The sequence below is a fragment of the Ursus arctos genome, unplaced genomic scaffold (assembly GCF_023065955.2).
Source record: "Ursus arctos isolate Adak ecotype North America unplaced genomic scaffold, UrsArc2.0 scaffold_22, whole genome shotgun sequence".
Lineage (NCBI taxonomy): Eukaryota > Metazoa > Chordata > Mammalia > Carnivora > Ursidae > Ursus > Ursus arctos.
The window spans coordinates 17,583,384-17,606,274 of NW_026622897.1; the positions used below are offsets into that span (position 1 = coordinate 17,583,384).

The 22,891-nt window shown below is 49.3% G+C and overlaps 1 protein-coding gene across 3 annotated transcripts in view; it reads left to right on the forward strand.

Annotated features, from left to right (window-relative positions):
- Positions 1-4,656: 4,656 nt before the first annotated feature.
- UBASH3B (ubiquitin associated and SH3 domain containing B) overlaps positions 4,657-22,891 on the forward strand; it is a 131,571-nt gene continuing 113,336 nt past the window's right edge. The window contains exon 1 of one of the 3 annotated variants that reach the window (XM_057316701.1): positions 4,657-5,175. In XM_057316701.1, coding sequence (XP_057172684.1) covers positions 5,015-5,175 — 161 coding nt within the window. In that variant the 5' untranslated portion in view covers positions 4,657-5,014. The remainder of the gene's footprint in view (positions 5,176-22,891) is intronic. The other 2 variants (XM_026505538.4, XM_026505540.4) reach the window with 2 other exon arrangements.

Below are 22,891 nucleotides of genomic sequence, written 5' to 3' on the forward strand. Positions count from 1 at the left end.
ATCTTGTAATCCCTAAGATCACTGAATTTTTATTTTTTTATTATTTAATTAATTAATTAATTTATTTATTTATTATTTTCTTAAGTAGGCTCCACAGCTAGTGTGGAGTCCAACATGGAGCTCGAACTCACAACTCTGAGATTAAGACCTGAGCTGAAATCGAGAGTCGGCACATAACTGAGCCACCCCGGCACCCCACTGAATTTTTAAATGGTGAAAATTATTTTTCCAAGTATCTTGGTCCATGACTATTGTTCCCACTCTTTTACTTTTATTTATTTTTGTAAGATTTTATTTTTGAGTGATCTCTACACCCCCTTGGAGCTAGAATCTACAACCCCGGGACCAAGAGTCCCTGCTGAAGGAGGTAGCCAGATGCCCCTGCATTCTTTTAAATCAAGGGGAAGGTTTGTTTGTTGGTCTGTTTGCCTCATACCTAGGTATTTAATTTTATTCTATTTCTTAGAAATAAAATTTCCCCTTTTGCTGCTTTTACAAAAAGGAAGTTGTGTGAGAAGAGGGAAAACCCTTTTTTTTTTTTAACTTGTACCATATTTCACAACACTTCTATTGTTATGTGGCACGTCAGAAACACATACCCTGGGGCAATGACATTTGGGATGAGGTCTTTACAAGGAGAAAACAGGGACAATGGAGTGTCTCCCACAAGGATTCTGACACGCTGGGATTTTTGTTCAAAGATGGGGAAAAATGAGTGAATGAATGAATGAATAAGTAAGTTATACTCCCCCTCTCTCTGTCTTCTTTTTGCAATGGAGGGAGGGATCTTAATTCTCCCAGTGTGTGAGAAAAAATATAAGCTTTTTGTTGGTTTGGAGTGATGCTCCAAACTCTGTTTCTGCCTTAGTTTTTCGTCCTGTGTCACATGGCTTCCCAGATTAAACAACCCACTCATAATTGTAGAAATACAACCATAGACTTTCTATGTGCCTATACGAACTCCTGAGGACAAATATGATACCGTGAAATAGTCCCCAATCTCGAGGTCCTTAGATCTGTTAGAATTGTGCCTCGGGACAGGGTAGGACTGATATGACTTTTTTTTTTTTATGTTTTCTTTTATTAAGGTGTAATTGACATATAACATCCTGTAAATTTAAGGTATATAACATATTGATTTGATACATTGATATTGCAGTATGAGTCACATTGTAGCATTCTGTTGAGTCACATAATTATCATTTCTTCTAATGGTAGAGTCTGTATGGAATCTTCTCCCTCCCCAGCCCACCCCTCACCCTCTTCCCAGCAGCCTCCTCCCCTTTTGCCAATTCCACTCCATTCCTCTTTACTTTCCCTTTTACTAAATTATGGTCTCTCTGAACTAGACTGGGCATTAAAGATCAGCTAGTTTAGTGGTTTTCAACATGTTTTTTGATCCTCTAAACCATCTTCCCACAGAAAACCTTACATAAAATGCCCACGATACAGAACTGACAGAGTGTACCCGCTCTGAGAAGAGGAAGAGAGGATGCCATGCCTTCACCCACACCGCCTTCCATTAATAACCCCAACAACCCCCACCCATAAAGGGTCGCTTGGCAAAGTCCAAGGGATCCCCAGCCAAAGCCAACACCCTCATTTGGCAGGTGAGGAAGCTGAAGCCCAGAAATGGGCAGAGAACATATCCAAATCACAGCCAGCACCTTGGCATCCCAATTCCCATGCCTGTCCTTTCTTTTCCTTACCGCACGGTTTCAAAATCTTCTGGCTGTGAGGAATCCCCTTGAAGTCTGGGGGCTAAAATCATTCCCAGTGATGCAAAAACTGCCTTCCATTGCCAAAGCAACATCCCAACCCTCAGGATTGGAAACATTCTGCAGCCACTTGACCTTTTCTCAAAGACAGAGAGAAGAACAAGACAAAGACAGGCTTCTGAACTTATGAGTGCAGTGAACTGGACTCATCCTGGCATCCCTGTGACCATTTCAGGAGGGCTACCACTCCACGAAAGCGTCTGGGGACAGTGCAGTGGAATTACACAGTGCCGACATGAACGAAACAAAGTTCATGGTCCAGGGTGGACTTTGATATGACCTGTTGATGCAGGGGGACAGGAAGGGAGCAGTTTGATGCTGATGGGTCGTGACCCCTCTCCTGCGTCCCTCCTCTTTCCCACTGCTGTCAGACATCCCATCAGGTGAATAGAATCCCTCTTTCCTGTGTACTATAATGATATGGACATGTATAAAGCTTCCCCTAGCGTTTCAAAGTTAACACAATTGAAGCACATTGCATCCTAATTGCCAGCCCTCTACTCTGGGCGGGACAAATGGCAGCAGTCCTAAGTGTAAGGAGTGAAGCAGGGTGAGGAAGCCAGGCTGGGATTTCTATAAAAGCGCTCCAGACCAAACAGTTCCCATCTAAGGGGTCTGGTTTTCCATAGTGATTTTTCCAGGCTACCTAAAACTATTTTTATATCCATCATTTCCTCTCACAGTTTGCCTAAAGGCAGGGAGAGAGACCATTAATTCAATTTTTCTGGAGAAACAGAGATTCAGCAATTTTGTGTCAAGGGACATAGGACGAGTCCAAGAGGTAACCAAGTTATTTTAATGGTCGACATCTCTCCATCATCATAACCATGGCAGTAAGGGGTTGTTTGGACAAATTTTAAGAGTTCAAATCCTGGCTTTACCATTTACTAGCTCTGTGACCTTGGACGAGATACTTGACCTCTGTCTGTGTCAATATCTTCATTGGTAAAGTGGCCACTGATAATATGGCAGGACCTACTTCAATTTCTTGTCAAGGGATTAAATGAGTTATATACATGAGAAACTAAGAACAGTACCAGCATATAGTAAGTTCTCGATAAATTCGACTTATTATTTGTTTCGTGCTTCCACAAAATACTTTCACAGACATTATTACCTCCTGACTAGCCTCCAGATCCTTTGACTCTCAGCCCAGGCATTTGGAAGAAATTCAGAATATTGGGTAAGGTTCAGCATCCTTTACGGAACACACCCCCGGAGGTTAGTCTGCTAGGTATGGTTTTCTCAGCTCAGTCCTGTCTTTTTGCTCTGTGCTCTGGAAAAGCACTCTGCAAAAGCCTCCCGAAGCTTCCTCCACTCTGGCAGAAGCTCTCACCCAGGGAGCACGAACTTTCGCTCATCCCTTACACAAGCAGAAGGCAGAATTATGCACACTGTTGCTTAAGCCGTGGTCATCCATATCCCCCCACTTCTAACACCACTGGCCATTCTTTAGAAAAGCAATTCTAGCCCAAGAGAACTAAGCTGTGTCATTTCCTCTGGTAAAACCTTTAGATGCCTTAGAAAGCAGCATCAAAAAAACTGTTCATAAGTTCTGGTCACCAGCCCTCCCCCACGCTCCAGGCAGGGAAAGGAGTTGACATTTTTGGAGAACCCCATGTGCGTGAGGCTAGGTTACTATGAGGCAGAAGCAACGTATCCAGGCGCCACAGTCAAAAAAAAGCTTTCATTATACACTTACCAGCTCTATGAACTTCCTCAGACTTTCTGAGCTGAGTTTTGTCATCTGCAAACTGGGATAATCATTGTACACACTCCGTAAGGGTCATAAACACTCAATGAGTCAATTCATTTACTACGCATAGCACAATGATGGACACGAGAGTCTGATACATGTTCGGTATTATTACTATTATTATTACCTGAAAAACAGCAGCTAGGGTTTACTCTTTCTCTTTTCCATTAAACCAAGTGGGTCCCTTGTCCTTGACTGAGGACAAGAAGTTTGTCTCTAAATGAAAGACCGTTTACGTTGTCGCCAAACCAAGTTCATGGTGTGGGGTATGGGGTGGAGGTGAGTGTGGTTAAGACTCCCACCTTCTTTGAGGTGGGAGTAGTTTATCCAACCCATGATGCAAATTCACTTATATGTCACCACAGACTGAGCAAAGATGATCTAGTCTTTCCTTGAATCCTTTCATTGACAAGGTGCTTGTTCCCTAATGAAAACCAACCCACTCCATTTTGAACACCTTTTATAATTAGAAAGTGTTCTCTGTTCCTTCTCCCTCCACCCTCCTTCCACTTCCCACTTTCCCTGTCCTCCTCCTTCCTCCTTCCATCTTCCCCTTTCTCTTCTTTTTTCCACCCTCCCCTCTCCCTCCACCCCTCTCCCCTCCCAAGCCTGAGAGCCCAATCTTTGTCCTGAAGTTACTATCTCAGTTCTGGAGAGCATGGTAGGTCTTCGGTGTGGCCCCTTGGCCAGCTGATGGGAGCTTGGTCTCCACTGGCCATAACAATCCCCTGGATTCTGCAGGGTCTTTCGGAAGCAAAACCTTTTATCTGGGCCTACAGGGCTTGGCCTTCTGGTTCATTACTGTCATCCGTCAGTTCGCCCAATTTCCATTATTAACCCATCTAGACCCACATGAACCACATTAAACTTGACACGGGTTGATCTGGCATCTGAGGCCCAGCTGGCTCTATGGGCAAGCGGTGGAGAAGGGTGAGGCGCTGGGAGCGACTCCCCGGAACCCAAGCACACAGGCAGCCCAGCCGCCGTTCGTTCGAGCCCTCCGCCCAGCAGCACGCGGACACTACAGCCTGTGCCCGGCCCCGAGCAGGCTCGGGCCGCGCGGTCGCTTTAAGAGAGGGGCGGGGCCCCGGTACTGGCAAGGCAGGGGCGGCCCACAAGGCTCCTTTCCCTTTTTGATCCATTCAAAAATTACTCATTGCAAATTCCCGGACCGCTAGGAGCAGAGAAGGAAGGGGGCGGAGGAGAGAGGGCTGCTGCCGGCGCCGCGCTGGGGGCACCCGGGGGCCCGAGCAGCTGACGGCTGGTCCGGCCCAAGCAGCCCGCGGGCCGCTCTGGCTCCGGTGGCCTCACCAGGAAGCGTCAGTCTCGACTCTGGGGAAGCTCCGAGCGCCGCCTCCGCCGCTGCCGCCGCCGCCGCCGCCGCCTCCCGCCCGGCGCCCGGTCCCCGCGCCCCCTCCCCTGCTCCCTCCCGGACGCTCGGGCTCGGGCGCTTTCCCCGGCGATGGCTGGCCGCTGAGCCATGGCTCAGTACGGCCACCCCGGCCCGCTCGGCATGGCTGCGAGAGAGGAGCTGTACAGCAAAGTCACCCCGCGGAGGAGCCGCCAGCAGCGCCCGGGCACCATCAAGCATGGATCGGCGCTGGACGTGCTGCTCTCCATGGGCTTCCCCAGAGCCCGCGCGTAAGTGGCGGGGCTCGCGCCCCTCGCGCCCCACGCGGCCGGCCCTCGGCTTCGCTCCGGCTCGCCTCCCCGCGCCTGCCGGACGGGCGGCGCGCTCCCCGCTGCCCACCACCTGCCGGGGCAGAAGCGGCGCGCGGGCGGCCCGGGACTCGGCCCCTCTAGGCGCGGGTGCTGGGGCAGGCGCCGCGCGGGAGCGCTGGGCGGGCGGGGGCGCCTACCCGGGGTGCCTAAGGTGAGGCGCGCCTCGGGGCGAGGGCGCCGGGGTGGGCTCCCAGGTACCGTGCCCCGCGGCCGGCCCCCGTGGTGGGGCTGTGCCGGTGTCTCGCGGGCTCCCCGAGGTCTCCAGCGCCCGGCCCCCGGGGAGGCGGGGCCCCGCCGAGGATTCGGGCACCGTCTGGATCCGGAACGCAGAGCTGGCTTAGGATCCTCCGATGGCTGGGAAAGGGCAAGGGACCTCGGGGCGGAGGGGCCGGCGCTCTCACTGCAGCGGCTTCCAGCTCCGGATGTCGCTCTCCGGTTCGGTCTCCCTCCGGAGTAGGAGGAGCGGGAGCGTGGGTGTTGCTGCGTGTTCATTGATAGGGAGGGTGGAATGAGAAGGAGAAGCGATTCCTCCTGGGGACCTGGGTTCTCGTCAGTGGTGACGGCAGCGCGGAAATCTGTGGGTGCCTGAGAGTAAGGAGGGGAGCTGTCCTCCCTCATCCTTCTAACCCTTGGAGGGTGGGGTGGGAAGGGCGAGAGAGCGCAGGTGGCAGTCCCTGCAGCCCGCTGGGAAGAGGCCTGGCTGCCTGCACAAGGCAGTGGCAGCAGGAGTCGTCTTAAGCTGGTCAGCCGAGACCGTGGGGCTGGAACCCTGCCTAGGAGGAAGCCAAGGCCGGCCTTCTCCTTTGGCTAATTTCTCCCGTGCAGATTTCTTAGGTGGGGACACAAGGCCTGCGATCCTGTGGGGGCGCTGCTTCTTTGAATGACATCACCTAAACGGGAGAGTTGGGCAAACTTTATCAGGAAGGGCCAAGTTAATGGGGAAAAAAAATGTTTTTCAGGTGGCAAGTCTAGGTTACCCTTCCCCGCTTTTTTCAGGTGGCAAGTCTAGGTTACCCTTCCCCCGCCTTTGGGCAAACCTTGCTTACTCTATTCTTTACTAGCTTGGCTGTGACCTTGTAACCAAAGCACATCCTTGGTTTTATCTTTCCACCCAGCCCGCTGGGACAGTCAGGAAAGTGGGCCTTGGAAAGGCAGGAAATAGACTGACCTTTTTGACTTGGGTTGACTTCCAAGCAACAGGGCTCCAGTTGCCGATGCCAGAGTTACAGAGAAAACCGGGTGGGCTCTGCAGGGCTGTGTGGGGTGTGGATGCTGCAAGTTATGTCCTTATTTTGGCGGATGGATGTGCACACCTCTCCTTAAGCAGGGGAGGCAGGGCTGAGCGTCTGCTGGGCAGTGCTGCAGAATTAGCAATAGGCCCTGGCCTCTAGGCCAGCATTAAGGACCTAAGTTGCTCAATTAAGGGAAGAAATACTTAACTGAACTCCTCAGGCTGTCATGTTTGCTATTCAAACCTGCTTTAAAGGGGCACCTTTTTTTCCTGCCTTGGGTCCGGGAGGCCTTGTCCATGTCCCAGCAGATTAGGATGATGGTCTAATTTTGGCTGGTTCAACCGCTGAGATCTCATAATAGGCGGCATTTATGGAGTACTTATTAAAACTATTCCAAGCACTTTTTTTTTAAGATTTTATTTATTTATTTGACAGAGAGAGCCAGCCAGCGAGAGAGGGAACACAAGCAGGGGAGTGGGAGAGGAAGAAGCAGGCTCCCAGCGGAGAAGCCTGATGTGGGGCTCGATCCCAGAATGCTGGGATCACGCTCTGAGCCGAAGGCAGATGCTTAACTACTGCGCCACCCAGGCGCCCCATATTCCAAGCACTTTACCTTTATTAACCATTGCATCCTCCTAGCAACACAATGAGAAAGGTAGCAGCTATGCCCATTTTATGCATTGGGAAACAGAGGTTGAGTAAGGTTACATAACTTGTTCAGAGTCACACCACTAAGCAGTGAGGCTGGGATTCAAACCCCCGGGGTGTCTGCTTAACCACACATCCAGAGCCCGTGCACAATGAGTGAATGCAAGTAAAATGCTTAGTGCAATGCGTGGCGCATCGTGGATGATTATTACGTGTTAGCTACTCTGTTAGTTTCTGTGGCCGCTCAAACAAATGACCACCAACTGTCTGGCTTAAAACAACAGAAATTTATTTTCTCCTAGTTCTGGAGGCGAGAAGCCCTAAATCAGTGTCACTGGGCTGAGATCAAGATGTCGGCAGGGCTGTGCTCTTTCTGGAGGGTTCCAGGGGAGAACCATTCCTTGCCTCCTCCACGTCTTTGTGTCTGCTGGCATCGTTTGGCTTGTGGCCGCATCACTCGGGGCTCCGAATGCACCTCACGTTGCCTTGCTGTCTGTGTCACATCTCCCTCTGCCTCTTTCCTGTAAACACACTAGCGATAGCTCTTAGGGCCTGTCCAGATCATTCAGGAGAGCCTTCCCATCTCAGGATCCTTTAGCACATCTGCAAAATCTTTTTTGGCGCCCCCCCCCTTTCTTTTATTTTTACCATAAGGTAATGTTCACGGTTCCGGGGATTAGGACTTGGAGAGCTTTTGGGGAGCCATTATTCAGCCTATCACAGCTACTAGTATTATGACTAGCACTGCGTCTCTTACTGAAAGGGTGTCCGAATGGGTGGGTCCTAATGGAACAGCCTGGGCAGGAGGGAAGTTGGCTTTGCTGTTCTGTCTCCATCAAATTCCCTGCTTGGGAGGAGGCAGAGCCCTTGGCTGTCATCTGATCTAGTTCTACTCTCCCTGGGCTGCCAAGTTGAGAAGACAGAGAGCCAGGGCATCGGGCTTAGCAGGGAGGAACGGTTATGGTTTCCTGGGTTCTGGGAGATGTGGCTGGGATGCCTGCCTGAAGAAGGGATGAGAACAATGTCTGGCACACGGCCCTTTGGAGAGACTGGTGGTACAAGGCCTCCAGCTCTGGTTTCCCCTTGGGTGTAACTGGGTCTGGTGTCGTGCAGCAGCCGGAAGAGACCTTCCACGGGGCTCTGGGTGGGCCGACAGAGAGCCCAGGCCAGCAAGGCCCAGGTCCCATTCCAGCCTGTGCTGTGCCTGTGGTCTTGGATAAGTCACCTAACCCCTCAGGGCCTCACTGGCTCCCTCTGAGGGGAACAGGATTAATTAGTGCACACTTATTAACTGCTTGATAGAGCTAAGGGAGAGGAGTGCTGAGCCAGCTGGGTGACCTCAGGGTATGTTCCTTCTAGCTCATTACTCCTGCAAAGCAGTGCTAGGTTTTTCCATCCCACCCTATTACCTTTGGTCCACAAACACTGCTATAAAACGTCCTGTCATATGGAGGGTTGAGAAGTAGCAATTTTTCCGGCGTGTTGGGGGGGGCGGGGGGGGGGTATGTGTGTGTTAGCACCAAGTAAGGAGGTGTTAGGGAGGCCTCAGAAAGGAATCCTTCAAGGGGCCAAAATGGCCTATCCATTCCTTTTTTTTTTTTTCCGTATACCTATTTGTTCTTCTAAAACTTCCTGTTCCAAAAGTTCTAAAAATAAAAGTCCGGCTTGGTCAAGACCAGAGCGAGGTTGGTAGGAAGGCAAAGGAACAGCGTAGGCCTGGGGAAGGCTGGGGAAGGGGATGCCTGGGGGCCGGGAGAGCAGGCAGGCCGGGAACTGTTGCTTTGCTCCTTGATTTCATACCATCCCCTACTGGCTGATGTGGTTTATGGGGGAGGGAGGCTCTTATCTCTTATCGCGTCTGCAGCTTGAGGCCAACGGTGGGAGCATCACCTCATCACTGAATCTGAAGAGGCTTTGCTGATATGCATCTGACCTTTAATTTTGTTTTGGTTGGGTTTGTTTGAGGCTGCCTGTGGCTAGAACTCTGTCTCTAGCAAATGGCTTTAATGTTTGCTAATGATGGAGAGATGCAGAAGGACACGGTGGCAGGGACTCCACGGCCCAAGGGCTAGTCCAGCTTCTGACCCAGGCAGCTTTTAGGTCTTCCATTTTCCTCAGTATTCCTGGTCAGCTTCTCCACCCAGCAACGCCTGTCCCGTGTTGCTCACGAGGCTTTGTGAAGACAAAATGAGTCGCGGGCAGGAAAGGACTTAAAATAATTAAAAATATAACGTGGACACGGGACAGTTAGGATTATGGTTTTATTGGGTCGATTGGAAGAACCGGAGGTGAGATGGTTGCTGGTTGAACTCTCCAGCAAAGGTTTACCTGTGTTACTAGGTTGTCCTTTTTTTCCTATGGAGAATATTTGAACAATGCCTACCTAGTTAGAGAGCAGGGCAGTGGAAGAAGGAAGGAGCTGGGATAAGCACCTTTGACTTCGCTTTGGACTGTAAGCTGCATTAGCTATGCCTCGCCGCTCAAAGATAAAACGCCCTCAGACTGGCTGCGTATGGAACTGAGAGGCACCTTGCACAGCCCAGGAATTAAAACCTCCAGTTTCTCTGGCCTTCTCCAGCTTCCCTGGTGGTTGACATGGGATCCTCTGAAAGTACTTGGTCAACTCAGCATCTCTGAGTTGTGGCGGATTCTGGGTGGGGGCTGTAGCTGCTTTCCCTTGGGGGGCTTGGGTAGAGAGAGGAGGCAAACGGTGGGCCACCTAGAGCTGAAGGGATCTTCTAGGTGGGCAGGGCAAAGGATGCGAGGCCACACATCAAGACCGCGGACCCCCACAAGGGTCCTCCACGTGCGTCTGTTATTCTGCAGTCGGAAAATTGCTCTCACGTGCACCGAATAGCCCTCGTGATTGGCACGGCAGCCCTGGGAGGTAAAGCGCAGGATGAAAGCCTCGTTTTGAAGATGAAAAGGCGGGGCGCCTGGGTGGCTCAGTCCTTAAGCCTCTGCCCTCGGCCCAGGGCGTGCGTGATCCCAGAGTCCTGGGATCGAGCCCCGCATGGGGCTCCCTGCTCCCCTGGGAGCCTGCTTCTTCCTCTCCCACTCCCCCTGCTTGTGTTCCCTCTCTCGCTGGCTGTCTCTCTGTCAAATAAATAAATAAGATCTTAAAAAAAAAAGATGAAGAGGCTTGGAGGAGCTCGGGAACTCGACCTGCGCGGGGCCCAGTCACCATGAGAGCCTTGAGCTAAAACTGCAAGTCCAGGGACCTTCTCAGGCTGCACGGAGGCCCTGGTTCAAAAAGGAAAGACTTTGACATACATTTTTATTTTTAATGTTATTGAGGTATCATTTATGTACCTGAAACTAAGTCTATTTACAGATTGATCAGTTTTGCCAAATGCGTGCACCCGTGGCATCACCACCACAAGACCCAGCACTTGCCTGCCACCCCTAAAAGTTTCCTTGTGCCCCTTTCTACCCTCTCCCTGGGGAACCAGTCTGCTTCTGTCGCTACAGATTAGCTTGCACTTTCTAGATCTGCACGCAAGTGGAATCATCCAGGGCATGCTCTCGTGCCTGCTTCCCTTCTTCCCTTCAGCATGGTATTTTGGAGAAGCTTCCATGATGTTGCATGAATCAGTAGTTCACCTCCTTTTATGGCTAGTAGAGCTCGATGTGTTTGAATCGACTGGTAATGCAATTAGAACCGCTTGCCCAGAGCTTCTGTGGAAATTCCACTACGCCCTGGTAATAGTACCTTGGGTTTTTAGACCCCTTTAGAGACGACAAAGCAGATTTATATGCATGATCACTACCAAGTGTCAGCCCTTGAGAGTCTCATGAGAAAACTAAGGTTCTGAAGGGTAGGTGGTTCAGAGAGTGAAGAGTATGGTGCTTCGTGACTCTGTCCTGTGGTTTTTGTCGCCACCTGGCCCCCTGCCCTCAGCGGCCCCAAACTCCGGCTGCTTTTCACTGAGGGCGCAGTCGTTAGTTCTCAGAGCTAAAGGCTTGGCTTTTCAGAGAAGCCACGCACAGACCTGGGGACCCATGTCTCCTGCCGGCTCTCCTCCGGCCAGTGACGGGGGTGGTGGAGGTGCCAGCGTCAGCTCTGTCCCAGCAGGGCTCTGATGCTTGTGTGTGTGTGTGTGTGTGACAGGGTGTCCCTCCACTTGGGCAGCAGGGCATGGAAGAGACCCCAGCATCATCTGCCCGAGACTCAGAAGTCCAGCCTGCGCCGGGTCCGACAGCCGGGACACTGGGGGCAAGTTGCTGGAAGTTCCACGCTTACCTTCGTCTCCTGTACAGTGTTGCTAATAGCCGTACTTACCTGGAAGGACGGTTGTAAAGGCCGACGGGGCCGTTCCCTGCAGACAGCCACGGAGTCGGGGAGCCCCCGGCAAAGACGGGGACAGTCCCGCCGCTGCAGTGGTGATGTCATTCTGCTCGGCCCCTGTGTGGCCGCCTCCTGGTGCCTCCATGGTTCACCTCCCCGCTCCTCCCAGCGCTCTGGGCACAGAGCAGTGAGTACGAGGCAGACGCCGTGCCTTCCCCCGTGCTGGGGTCCTGGTCCCCTGCCCCTCTGTCTGCAGAGTGCCCCGAGGGCAGCTAGGCTGAAGCCGACCCGGAGCAGAGCCAGCGCCGCCAGAGCTGCTGATGATAATAAATGGCCCGAGTTTGGGGCTGTGCACGATGGTTGAGTGCCAGATGGTTGTCTTCTGATTAGTCTCAAATGGAATCAGACTCCATCTAGCCCTGGAGGGAGCCAGAGAGAGAGGGAGAAAATCTCACTCAAGAATGGCTCTGTGCTCTGGATGGGACAGTCCCTGCGAAGGATGGGAAGCCCCTGGAGCGAAGGATGCTTGGGGTCCCCATCAGGGCTGACAGCTCTTGTCTTCTTCACTGGAGGATTTTCCCGATTTTCCCAGGGGCCACTGGGTGTCAGCAGGAAGCTTCTGGGAGAATGTCCTTGGAGGATGGACGGATGGATATAGATGGAACAGGGGCCTCAGCTCTCCAGACCTTCTGTCAGGGGCTCAGGGTCATGTGATAGGCAATCTCTTTTCTCGTCGGTGCCTCTCGCTGACATCCCCATTTTCCTGGTGACTTTGCTGGTATGTTCTTTGCACCTAGTGTTTATGGGGAGGAGGCCTCTGGGGAATGCCTCAGATGAACATCCAGAAATTGTCTGAGCTCTGACAAGGTGCACGGTAGCCTACTAAATTCTGTGCAGTTCTCAGGAGGAAAAGATGAATGCCAAGTTTCACCACGTGGCACTCTGAAGCCAGCTGTCGGAGGCAGCCTGGCACTGTTTCTAGCTGGCTGCACATCCTTCACAGTGACCCTCGGAGGAGCAGGTGTGCCTTTTCTAGGCCTGGGTGAACGACACTTTACAGATAGTGGGAAGCTTCTGCGGTAGCCCAGTGGTAATGGAAAGCAAACTCAGTTTACCTTTCTTTCAGACTCTGGCTTTGGGTTCTTGCTCTGCTCTTGCTTATTGGCTCGGCTCCCACCCATCTTTGTCTTTTCTCAGGCCTCAGTCTTCCCAACTGTAAATGGGGTTGAAGTCAACCACACCTCAGGAGTTCAGGGGACTCGAGGGTGACACGGACATGTGGTTTTGGACAGCACAGGATGTTTTCACTGCGTTTCGTATTTCTGTTTTTGTTTTGTTTTGTTTTCCCCAGTGCTTTACTGTTAAATTCTTCTCTTCTCCCTCTGAAGAAAACTCCTCAAGACTATTGATATTCTAGAGAGTAAATAAACAGAAAGAAAGAATGATAGCAGCCAATTACGATGGGGAGGGGGGCAGAGTCATTTAAGTAGTATACAATGGTATAATTTTCAAATTGGTACATAATGTGCTTTCTTGCATAAAACAGCCAAAGGGCTGGTTGAATGAAAGAGGAGGTTAGTGCCTTGAGCCCCACCTCTGGGGGAAATAAATGGCTCATGGGCACCTTTTTAATTAAAGGGGCACCTTCCCTTCTGGAAGTCACCAGCTGTTTGTGTAACAATTCACATTGTGTTCCGTTGCCCCAGTGGAAGCATGAACAAATTCTCGTACATAAAGCCACAGTGGCAATGAACTCCACCAGGACTAGGGCTGCTGCCATACACAGTGGAAGCTGGAAGAAACACCAGCAGAGAGTAGCTCACGGCAGTCTGGAAAATGCCAAGAGGAAGCTGATAGCACAGATGGCCAGAGGCAGCCGAACACTTCAGATTTCTTTTCAGGTGTTGCTGGATCAGCCTTCTCTATGAGGCAGGTAGCAGGTTTGTTTAGAATCCTGCTTCCGGGTTGACTGTGCCCCATTCAAAAGTACTGACCGTGAGCATTCACTCTCTCCATGCTTCTTCCCGGATTTTGGGTCGGAAGCACTTACGGAGTGGGGAGGAAGAAATCTGCCTCGATAGCTGCCTTTGTGTACGGTCTTATTTAAACACAGACACACACTCAGAACAGCACTGAGCTGCTAGAGCTCTGACCAGCATCATCCCTTCACCAGCCTGTCCTTGAATGGACGGCGGACCCAGCATTTGTCTGCTTTCTGCCTAAGCAGATTTCACCCACCCTGGAGAACTAGTTCAATCACTGTGCATCTGGCTTCTCTTCCCCGAGCTTCCCTTCGCCCCCCATCCCTCCTCGCCTCCCTTCCTCTCTCTTCCCCTCCCTTTCTTTTCTGGTCTCTTCTCCCTCAAGCCTTATTAGGCTTCACCCTGTGAAGCAAGCAGGGAAGAGAGAGGGTCATCCCTAGATCACCTGCAAAGATACCAAGTACTTTGTCCAAAGTCTGCAGCCGCTTCAACATGGTGTGACTTTTTTCTCTTTGGGGCCTCTTCTGACATATCCTGACAAATGAAATCTGAAGAGCAAGACAAGGAGAGAAAAAAAAAAAAACCCAGACAAACACCATATGGTTTTACATATATGTAGGATCTCAAAAACAGAACAAATGAATAAACAAACAAACAAAAAGCAGAAACAGGCCCATCAACATGGAGAACAAAACTGATGGTTGCCAAAGGTGGGGGGATGGGCAGAACAGGTGGAGGGGAGCGGGAGGTACAGGCCCCAGGTACGGAATGAGTAAGCCACCGGGATAAAAGGCACAACGTAGGGAATTTGGTCAATGGTACCATACCTAGTAGTGTTGTACGTGACTGATGGTAGCCACACTGTGGTGGGCGCGGCATTCCGTAGAGTCTTGCCGAATCACTCTGTTGTACACCTGAAACCAATATGACATTGTGTGTCGACTAGACTTCAACAAGATTTAAAAAAACAACAACCAGTATTGCATGTGTGTTATCTCCATCAAACGTTTCCTTGGTAATGCCAATATTTTTTTATGTGTATATACGTCACCATGTATTTATGGGCAACTATGATAGCCTATTCTAACAGGAGTTATAAGGAGTACAGAGCGTCATTATATGTATATATATGTATGAATATTATATGTATATATACATATAGAGTATGTAATATGTAATATGTAATATATGTATATAATATATACATATAGAGTATGTAATATGTAATATATGTCTATAATATATACATATAGAGTATGTATATGTATAACGTAGAGTATATTATGTATACATATAATATACATACATATATATACAATATATACATATACACTCTATACATATATACATATATTTATATATACATATATACTCTCTATATATTATATATACATATATATACTCTCTCTATATGCATATATTTATATATACATGTATATACTTTATATATTAGAGAGAGAGTACAGAACATTTCTGCCCTCAGGAACTGGCAATCTAGTGTGGAAGACAGAAAATTATGATAAAATGTGATCAGTGTGCTGCCAGAGATAGATGCAGGATGTAGGTGAGGAGGTGAGGCGGGTGCTATAACCAGACAGGGAGCCCTGAAGGAAATTCAAGGTGTGGACAAGATGGCAGCAGGACCCTTCCGTTTGCAAGGTGGGAGCTTGGGAAGATCAGTAGACCATTTGAATGATTTCATATGACACCACAAGGGAAGATAGAAGCAGATTTTAATCTAAACTTGGGTCTCTTGACTCAGTCTGCTCATCACTCTCCCACCTTCTTCCCCTCTGTTACCATCGAGCTTAGAAAGAAAAGGAAACATGTTGGCTGCAAAAGACAGAGCTGGCCCATGGTTGGGTCTGACTTTAGGTTTGACATTATTTCATTCACTCTTCCACCGGGCATTTACTGAGTGCCTACTGTATGCCAGGAACTTGTTAGGGATGTGAAGGTTGTCTTTCTCCTCCCAAGAGCTCAGCCTTCCTCAAGAGAGAAGGACATATAAACATTAAATGAGATATCACAATGTGATAATTGCTACAGTCGAAGCTTGAAAAAAACCTCTGTGGGACCACAGAAAAAAACAATTAGTGTAACTTGAGACGGTTGAGGAAAGCAGAGGAGGTGATAATTAAGGCAGACCTTAAATAATGAGTAGAGCTTTTCTGGGCGGAGAGGAGGGGAGGCATTCCAGTCAGAGAGAACAGCTTAACTTTCAGAGCCAGCCGCCTGGGCGCTGGGATTGGTGGGAAGGAGACACAGAGGTAGTGAGAGGTGAGGTGGAGAAATTAGTTGGGACCAGACCGTTTCCTGGAGGTTGGAGCAGAAGGCGTGGCAGTAGGTGTAAAGAACAGGCCGGGTAAAAAGGAAAGAAGCCAACCCCCAGAGATAGTATTGTGGGGGACCAGCTGGTGGGTAGAGCAGAAAGAAGGTGAAAGAAGCTAAGAGGGATGGTTCAAGAGGCAGGAAAAGAACAAAATGACAGGTGTCATGGAAGAAGACAGGGGAGAAGAGAATTTCACGAAAAAGACCGAGGTCAACGAAACGTTCCATTCCCTTTGCAATGCCCAAGTGAGTAAAGTTGGTTGTGAGTGAGGTGTTCCCAGATGGAGATTCCAAAGCCTCTCTGTAGAGTTTCTAATAATCCTCTCCAGCACCCCCAAACTCCTGAGGATCAGGACCCTGGGATCTTGCCCCGCTCTCCGACAGCACTTTCCTCGGACAGCTGGAACCTTCTTTCTGAAACTGAGGCAGCTGACTGAGCTCTGACTGTGAATGGACCAATGATCTGAAGTCTCTGATGTAAGAATCATCTCCCCTTTAGAATTCCCTCACTGCTAGAGATTTTACGTGCTCTCTCATTCATACCTCAGTACCCAGCCCCCACCCATCCGCATCTGCACTTACCTCCCCTCACTGGAGACCATGCCGAGATCACCAGATCATCCTTGCTAGAGTGACCCTTCATTTCTTTATTCAACGCATCTTTCCCAGTGGTTACTGCATGCCGATCAATGCACTACGTACTGTGGATAAAGCATTGAGAAACCTTCTCAGCTCCTCCTCTCTTTGGTCCCTGGCTGAGATCTCAGCCTGCCATGCACTAAGCTCATTTTCTCTAATTTCCTTTCTCCAGTAAGCTCCTGCCACCATTGCTTCTCCCTCAGAAAGAGCTCATCAAGGAATGCTGGGGATCTATGCTCTGTCTATGAGACATCAAGATTCATGAGGTGGCTGGTGGTCAGGGACCAGAACGCCTTCCGTGTCCCCGAGGGAAGGCCTTGTCAGTCTCCTAAGTCACTGCAAGTTGTCCTGCACACGTGGGCCCACCTGTATTCACCTACAACCCGGAGACGAGTGGGGAATGTATGGAATATGAATGGATGATGGCTTTATTGGGTGCTCTGGAAGGAAATGCTAGAGGAAAGAAGAGGGAGAAAGAAACAAGCAGAAGACCTTGAAAGGGGGGTACCCGAATCAAGGTTGGAGAAAGTACATTTACTCCAAAGAAAGGGAAGTTGTACTTTACGTGGTAGGTTTTATGTTTGTGGGCTTTGAATTTCTGAGAGTTGGTGGACATGGACAATGTAGACAGAATAATACATGGTTTTCAGTTTAGGTGATTTGGTGAGTGATGGGTTGCCAAAGGGTGTGAAAATGAATGATGTCTTTTTTTTTAATATTTATTTATTTGACAGAGTAATCACAAACAAGGGGAGCAGCAGGTAGGGGGAGAGAACCAGGCTCCCCGCTGAGCAGGGAGCCCAATGTGGGGTTGGAGCCCGATGTGGGGCTTAATCCCAGGACCCTGGGATCATGACTTGAGCCAAAGGCAGACGCTTAACTGACTGAGCCTTCAAGCGCCCCACGAACGTCTTGAGCACAATATTTTATGAAAGCTCTAGAAAACAGAAAGTGTACGTAGATGGAGGCTTTCAAGAAATGTTAGTTATTGTTCACATCTTAGACTGTGCCTCGAATTAACTGCATGATAGAGATTACTTGCCCCTGGCTCGAGATCACGTATGAGGGTTGATAGGATGTGCTTCAGGGTGAAGCACATCATACAAGGTTCCTGCCCTCGATTTGGGATGACTCCAGTATCTCTGTTGAAATAGTGTTCCTGCACAGAAGAGACCCATAGAGGTGGAATCTCAGAAATGTCTAGCTAGCATTGCTGGTGGAGTTTTCCAGTCCAACTTCCTCTTTTTACATAGAAGTAAAATGAGACAAACAAATGAAGTGACTTTTTCAAGACCAACAGCTGGTCTGTGACAGAAGCAGACCTTAGGCCTCCTGACTCCCAGGCCAGAACACGGTTTCTTTTTTATATACATCAGGCTACTTCCCTGAGTCCAGGCTCTGCCTCTAAGAAGGAGATTGCTAACAAGCCTTTTTGGCTCTGTTTTCTGGAGGAATGGACTGGACTATAATCTTGATGAACCCTTTCACAGTTTCTCTGCCTTTTCTTTCCCTTTTGCTCCCCTCCTTCTGTCTGCCATGTGTTTGTATCTCAGCCTGTGGAAGAGGCAGCTGACTTGTCTATGGCCAGTTGGAGTGATCACCTCTGAGAAGAAGGGTGGGCTGGGTGGGGGAGGAAGCATCGCACCAGTGGTAGGGGCGGTGTTGAAGGGGACCCATAGTTGTCTCAGTTACCCAACTAGGAGGGTGAGAACAAATGTTGCCTTCCGCCATGGTGGATAGAAGACTGGCTTTAGAGACAAAAGACTGGCTTCAAATTCTGGATCTGTCACTTTCTCAGGACGTGGCTTTGATCCAGTTTTCAATAGGTTGGATGAGTCAAAATGAGGCAATGTATATACAAGTAACAAAAAATCACAGAAAGTCATGCACATGTGAAGTAATACTGCTTGTTGTCAGGGATCGGGTCCAGGTACTTTGAGGCTCTTCCAGAAGGCTTGCGAACTGTTGGTTTTGTGCGACGTCTGGTGGGCCCTTCTAGTCCTCCGTAACCAAGCTCTGTTGCTTCAGAGAGGCTAATGCTGTGAACGAGGAACATGAGGAGCCCCTTGACAGGCCGGTTACATCAAAGTGAACACTTCCTTCTGGAAGCTTAAATTTTCACTTCACCCCTTTTGGGAAGTAGGGACGTGAGTCATAATGAGTTAGCAAGTGGCTTTTGTGAACAACAAGAGGTTTTGTGAAACACAGCACATGTGACCCAAGGCGTGTGTAGTCGACTGTCCTGCTGCCGCTCTCACAAACTTGGAGTGACTTGAAACAACACAAATTCGCTCTCTTAACGTCAGATCAGAAGTCCAACATGGGCATGATGGCCTAGAATCAAGATGTCAGTAGAGCTGTGCTCTCGCTGGAGGCTCAAGGAGGGAGCCTGTTCCCTTGACTTTGCCAGCTTCCAGAGTGCACCTGTGTTCCTTGGCTCCTCGCCCCTTCCTCCATCCACAGAATGCACCCCTCCCACTTTGGCTCCCATCTGTCTCTGCCTCTCCTGCTTCACCATGTCCCTCAGAAAGACCCTGCCGACTGCAAGGCTCCAGCTCAGGGTGCTGAACTTAGTCAGATCTGCAAAGCCTCTTTCGCCCTGGAAGGGAACGTATTCATAGGTTCTGGGGATTAGGATGAGGGTATCTTTGGGGGCCGTCGTTCTACCATGGGCCACGTGTGTGTGTAACACTATCGGTCTGCATGTCCTCTTAGTTTGTGATGTTTTTGCACAGAACAGAGGTCTACCAGTTCTCCACATTTGCCTTTCCTATTCCTAACTCCTCACTGGTTGTCTTGTCGCCCTCACCATTCCAACTCAAGCACCGAATATTCATAGCTAACTTTTGCTGAGTGCCTACTCTGTGCCAGGCAGTATTTTAAAACATTATATGTGCATTATTTTGTTTATTCTTCATAACAACCTTATGAGATAGAAACTGTTATCACCCTCATTTTACAGATGAAAAAACTGAGGCATAGAAATTTTTAAGTTGCCTAAGACCACACAGCTAGTAAGTGGTAGATGAAAGGGCAAACCCCAGGCAGTCAGATTCCCAAGTCAGGGTTCCTAACCAGCACCCACAGTGTTGATGTGTAGCTGGTGTTCAGTAAAGTTAGATGAGTAGCAGAAGGAAGCAAACTTGAAGTCCAGAGAAATGACGTGGTGTCTTTAGATTACATAGAACTGGGGTCTTGATTAATATAACATAATAAAAAATTATTATAAAAAATAAAAATTAAAAAAAAAAAGAAGGCAACCTGATTGGTTGCTCATATGTTTCATCTCACTGGTATAATCTCTTACTGGGCCCAAATAGTTTCAGTGTGGTTGGCTGTCTACTGATTGTGTATACAGTTACGGTGATAGTATCACCTCCCTGAAAGTGCGTGTACGTGTTGTGTGTACTACCCATCTCAGCTCCAGACTTTGTGAAGACAGGCACAGGATTGTACTCAGGAGTTTACAGAATACCACGTCCCTGCCAACCACGGCTCCCAGCCTCTATCCGTGTTGCAAATCGATCCCTCCCCAGTAGATACAGAAAGCATGCTCCTGTTCCCCTGGCCTCCGGGAGGGGCTCTTTGGACAGAGTAGATAGCGGTTTGCCTGCTACTCATTTGAATGAGATAATACACACAAAACAGTGCGTGCAGAGCCCGACTCTTCAGTGCACGGTAAGTGGTAGCTATTTGGTGGTCCAGATCACGAGCTTTGGAATCACAGGTTGTGTGGGACGCAGGAGGGACTCTGGGTATAAGTTAATGAGCCATTGTAAATCTTTGGCGAGTCCCTAAGTTCTCTTCCCAACATCTTTAAGACTTGAGGCCTGGGGATAATTTAAGTAGCATTCCGTTGAATGGGTAAGCATTCTGGGGAGGGGCAGGGAGATGAGGGGAATTGGCTGAGGTGTGTGGAATGGCTCTTCTCCATACAGAACTCTGCAGAACCACACCACTCCTGCCTTCTGCCTGGCTCACAAGTACTCAGAGCTACTCTCCTTTATCAGGACGAATTCCCAACATGTCAGCACGGTGGTGGTGACGGCAGGGACCCCAGGGGAGTCAGCTTTTAGGTAGGTCTGAAAAATCAGCAGATCATCGAGATGAGCCTTTAGGGACCTCAAACCTCACCCAGACCTTCAGCAACTCCGTGCGTCAGGATTGAGGAGAACGTTTGAAGTTCTTATCTTCCTCCAAATGTAAGCTCACAGGCTCTCAACTGTAAGGCTGAACGGGCAGCCATGACCCCTTTGCTGTCTGGCTGCTTCAGGCGCCACAGACCTCCGGCTGTCACTTCATCCATCAGGCCTTGGCAGGGAGGCGGCAAGTGTGCCTGTCTTGTTCTGGCCTGCGGCTGGCAGCCCTGCGGGCCAGCGGAGGAAGAGGGGCTAGACACCGGTAAAACCACTTGAGCAAGATGGCCTGTGTCCTGCGTGATTGGTGAAGGCTTTCCAATTGAATGACTCTCAGGGGACCCTGGGTAAATGAAGAAGGTTGCTGTTTGGTGGACAGCTGGCTCTGAAAGATATGGAAGATAAGGGGGCACATCTCATTTGAATTTCTTTTTTAATTTCTCCTTTCCATGGTGGGGAACTAGCCACTGGTTTTTGGAGTTGACCTGGAAAACAGGTAGTGTGGCTACATACGTTCAGTCAGAAGAAGATTTAAAGGGGGTATGGGAGATGTGGAGGCAGGGCAGAAAGAAGATCCTATTAATTCAAAAGAAACTTACTGAGCAACGACTTCGTGCCAGGCATTTGGGATTTGTGCTGAGTGCTAGAGAGACCGATATGAGTAAGACCCCATCCCTGACCACAAGAAGCTCTCAAGCTCTTGGGCAAGATAGACTCAAGCAGAAGACTGTGATATCATGTGATAAGATAGAGCGGGAGGAAGGTTCTCTCCTCTGATATCTAGAGGGCTGTCATAAGAAAAGAGGATGCTTAGCTTGTGGACTTCGCTAGGTAGCTATATTGCTGGGGGGGTGGGGGCAGATTCCAGTTTACCCGAAAAACAGTTTGGAAACGAATGGCTCAACTGAGGCATGCTCTAGAATCTTCTCTGCTCACTTACGATTGATTGTAGCTGAGCTTCCTTCTCGGCCTCCTCAGAAGGACATAGGTTAGAGAACATATCTGAAGTGCCTGCAGGGATTAGACTCAGCCAGCCTGGGATCTGAGGTCTGTGGGGAAGGATATGAAATCTGAGGGTGTCCTTTATGAGGAAGCTTCTGGATAGGTGCTTTCACATGCATGATTCCACAGCTCTGACAGTAAAACAGATCATTTCCCCTATTTAAAATATGGATAGGTGGGGGGATGGGGTAGGTAGGGGATGGGCATTAAGGAGGGCACTTGATGTAATGAGCACTGGGTGTTATATACAACCGATGAATCACTAAACTCTACCTCTGAAACTAAAAAAAAAAAAAAAAAAAAGGAATAAAAATAAAACAAAATATGGGGAAAAAAAAGAAGCCTACAGAAGTGAAATGCACCCGAAGCTATTGAAGGGTACATAGGCAGTCCCAGGACCATGAGCATACAGATAGCCCACAGCGAGAGCTTACTGACTCCCGAGATATTGAATAGCCAAGAAGTAGGAAAACCAAGTGGGGGGTGGACCTGACCTCCAAGCCTGCTGTCTTTAAAGTGTCTTCGTGCCAAGTCTCTGGATTCTCTGAATATCGCCTTCCCAGGCATCCCTTTCGGAGCTGCCCCACCAGGGTTGGTTAGGAATGCATTGTCCACACGTAAGGGCTGAAGGGATGCGTAGTGCTGACCTCAGGGAGTCAGACAAGGGCCTCGGAAGGAGTGAGCCTCAAGCACTCACTTGTTGGGCACGTACTCACTGATGTGTAATCAGCTCTGGGCATGTGGTCACTTTGGGACAGAGGGAGTGGGCAGAGGCTCAGACACGCAGCAGTAAGTCACTTGCAGGGGAGATGGACAAGTCCAGTGTAACCCAACCAGGGCAGAACAGCCCCCCTAAGAATAGGAGGAGAAAGAACTTGTAGGTTGGACAGAAAGGGAGGGAGGATGGCTTTGAGTTTATAACAGACTTAGGAGGCAGGAATTTTCAGCCATAAAAGAAATAGCCTTAAGTAAGCCTTGAACTCCCTGCGATAGAAAATTCCAGAAGGGCTGATGTTCTTTCTGTTGTCACTGCAGTTTCTGATGATAGAGAGAATGTATGTTGCAACACTTCTTGCTGAAGAATCCGAGGTTATTTCCTTGTTTGGTTTTCTTTGCTCTGGAATTGCCTTTCTACAGAGGGAGTTTTCTTCTTTAAAAGAAAAAGAAGATCACTGTGAAGGAGGAAGTACTACCATGTTTTTTTAGCCTTTCTCTGCTCATGGCTGGACTCCTGCCAGAATATTGGGAGTACCATCAGAGAGCTGTATGTCAGGGTCCAGAGTGCCTCTTTCTCCTCCTTGTACCAGTTTCCTGTTCACGGGGTGGTTTGTTTGTTTGTTTCAACACGCAATTATCGGGCTTGCTCGCTGCTAGAAT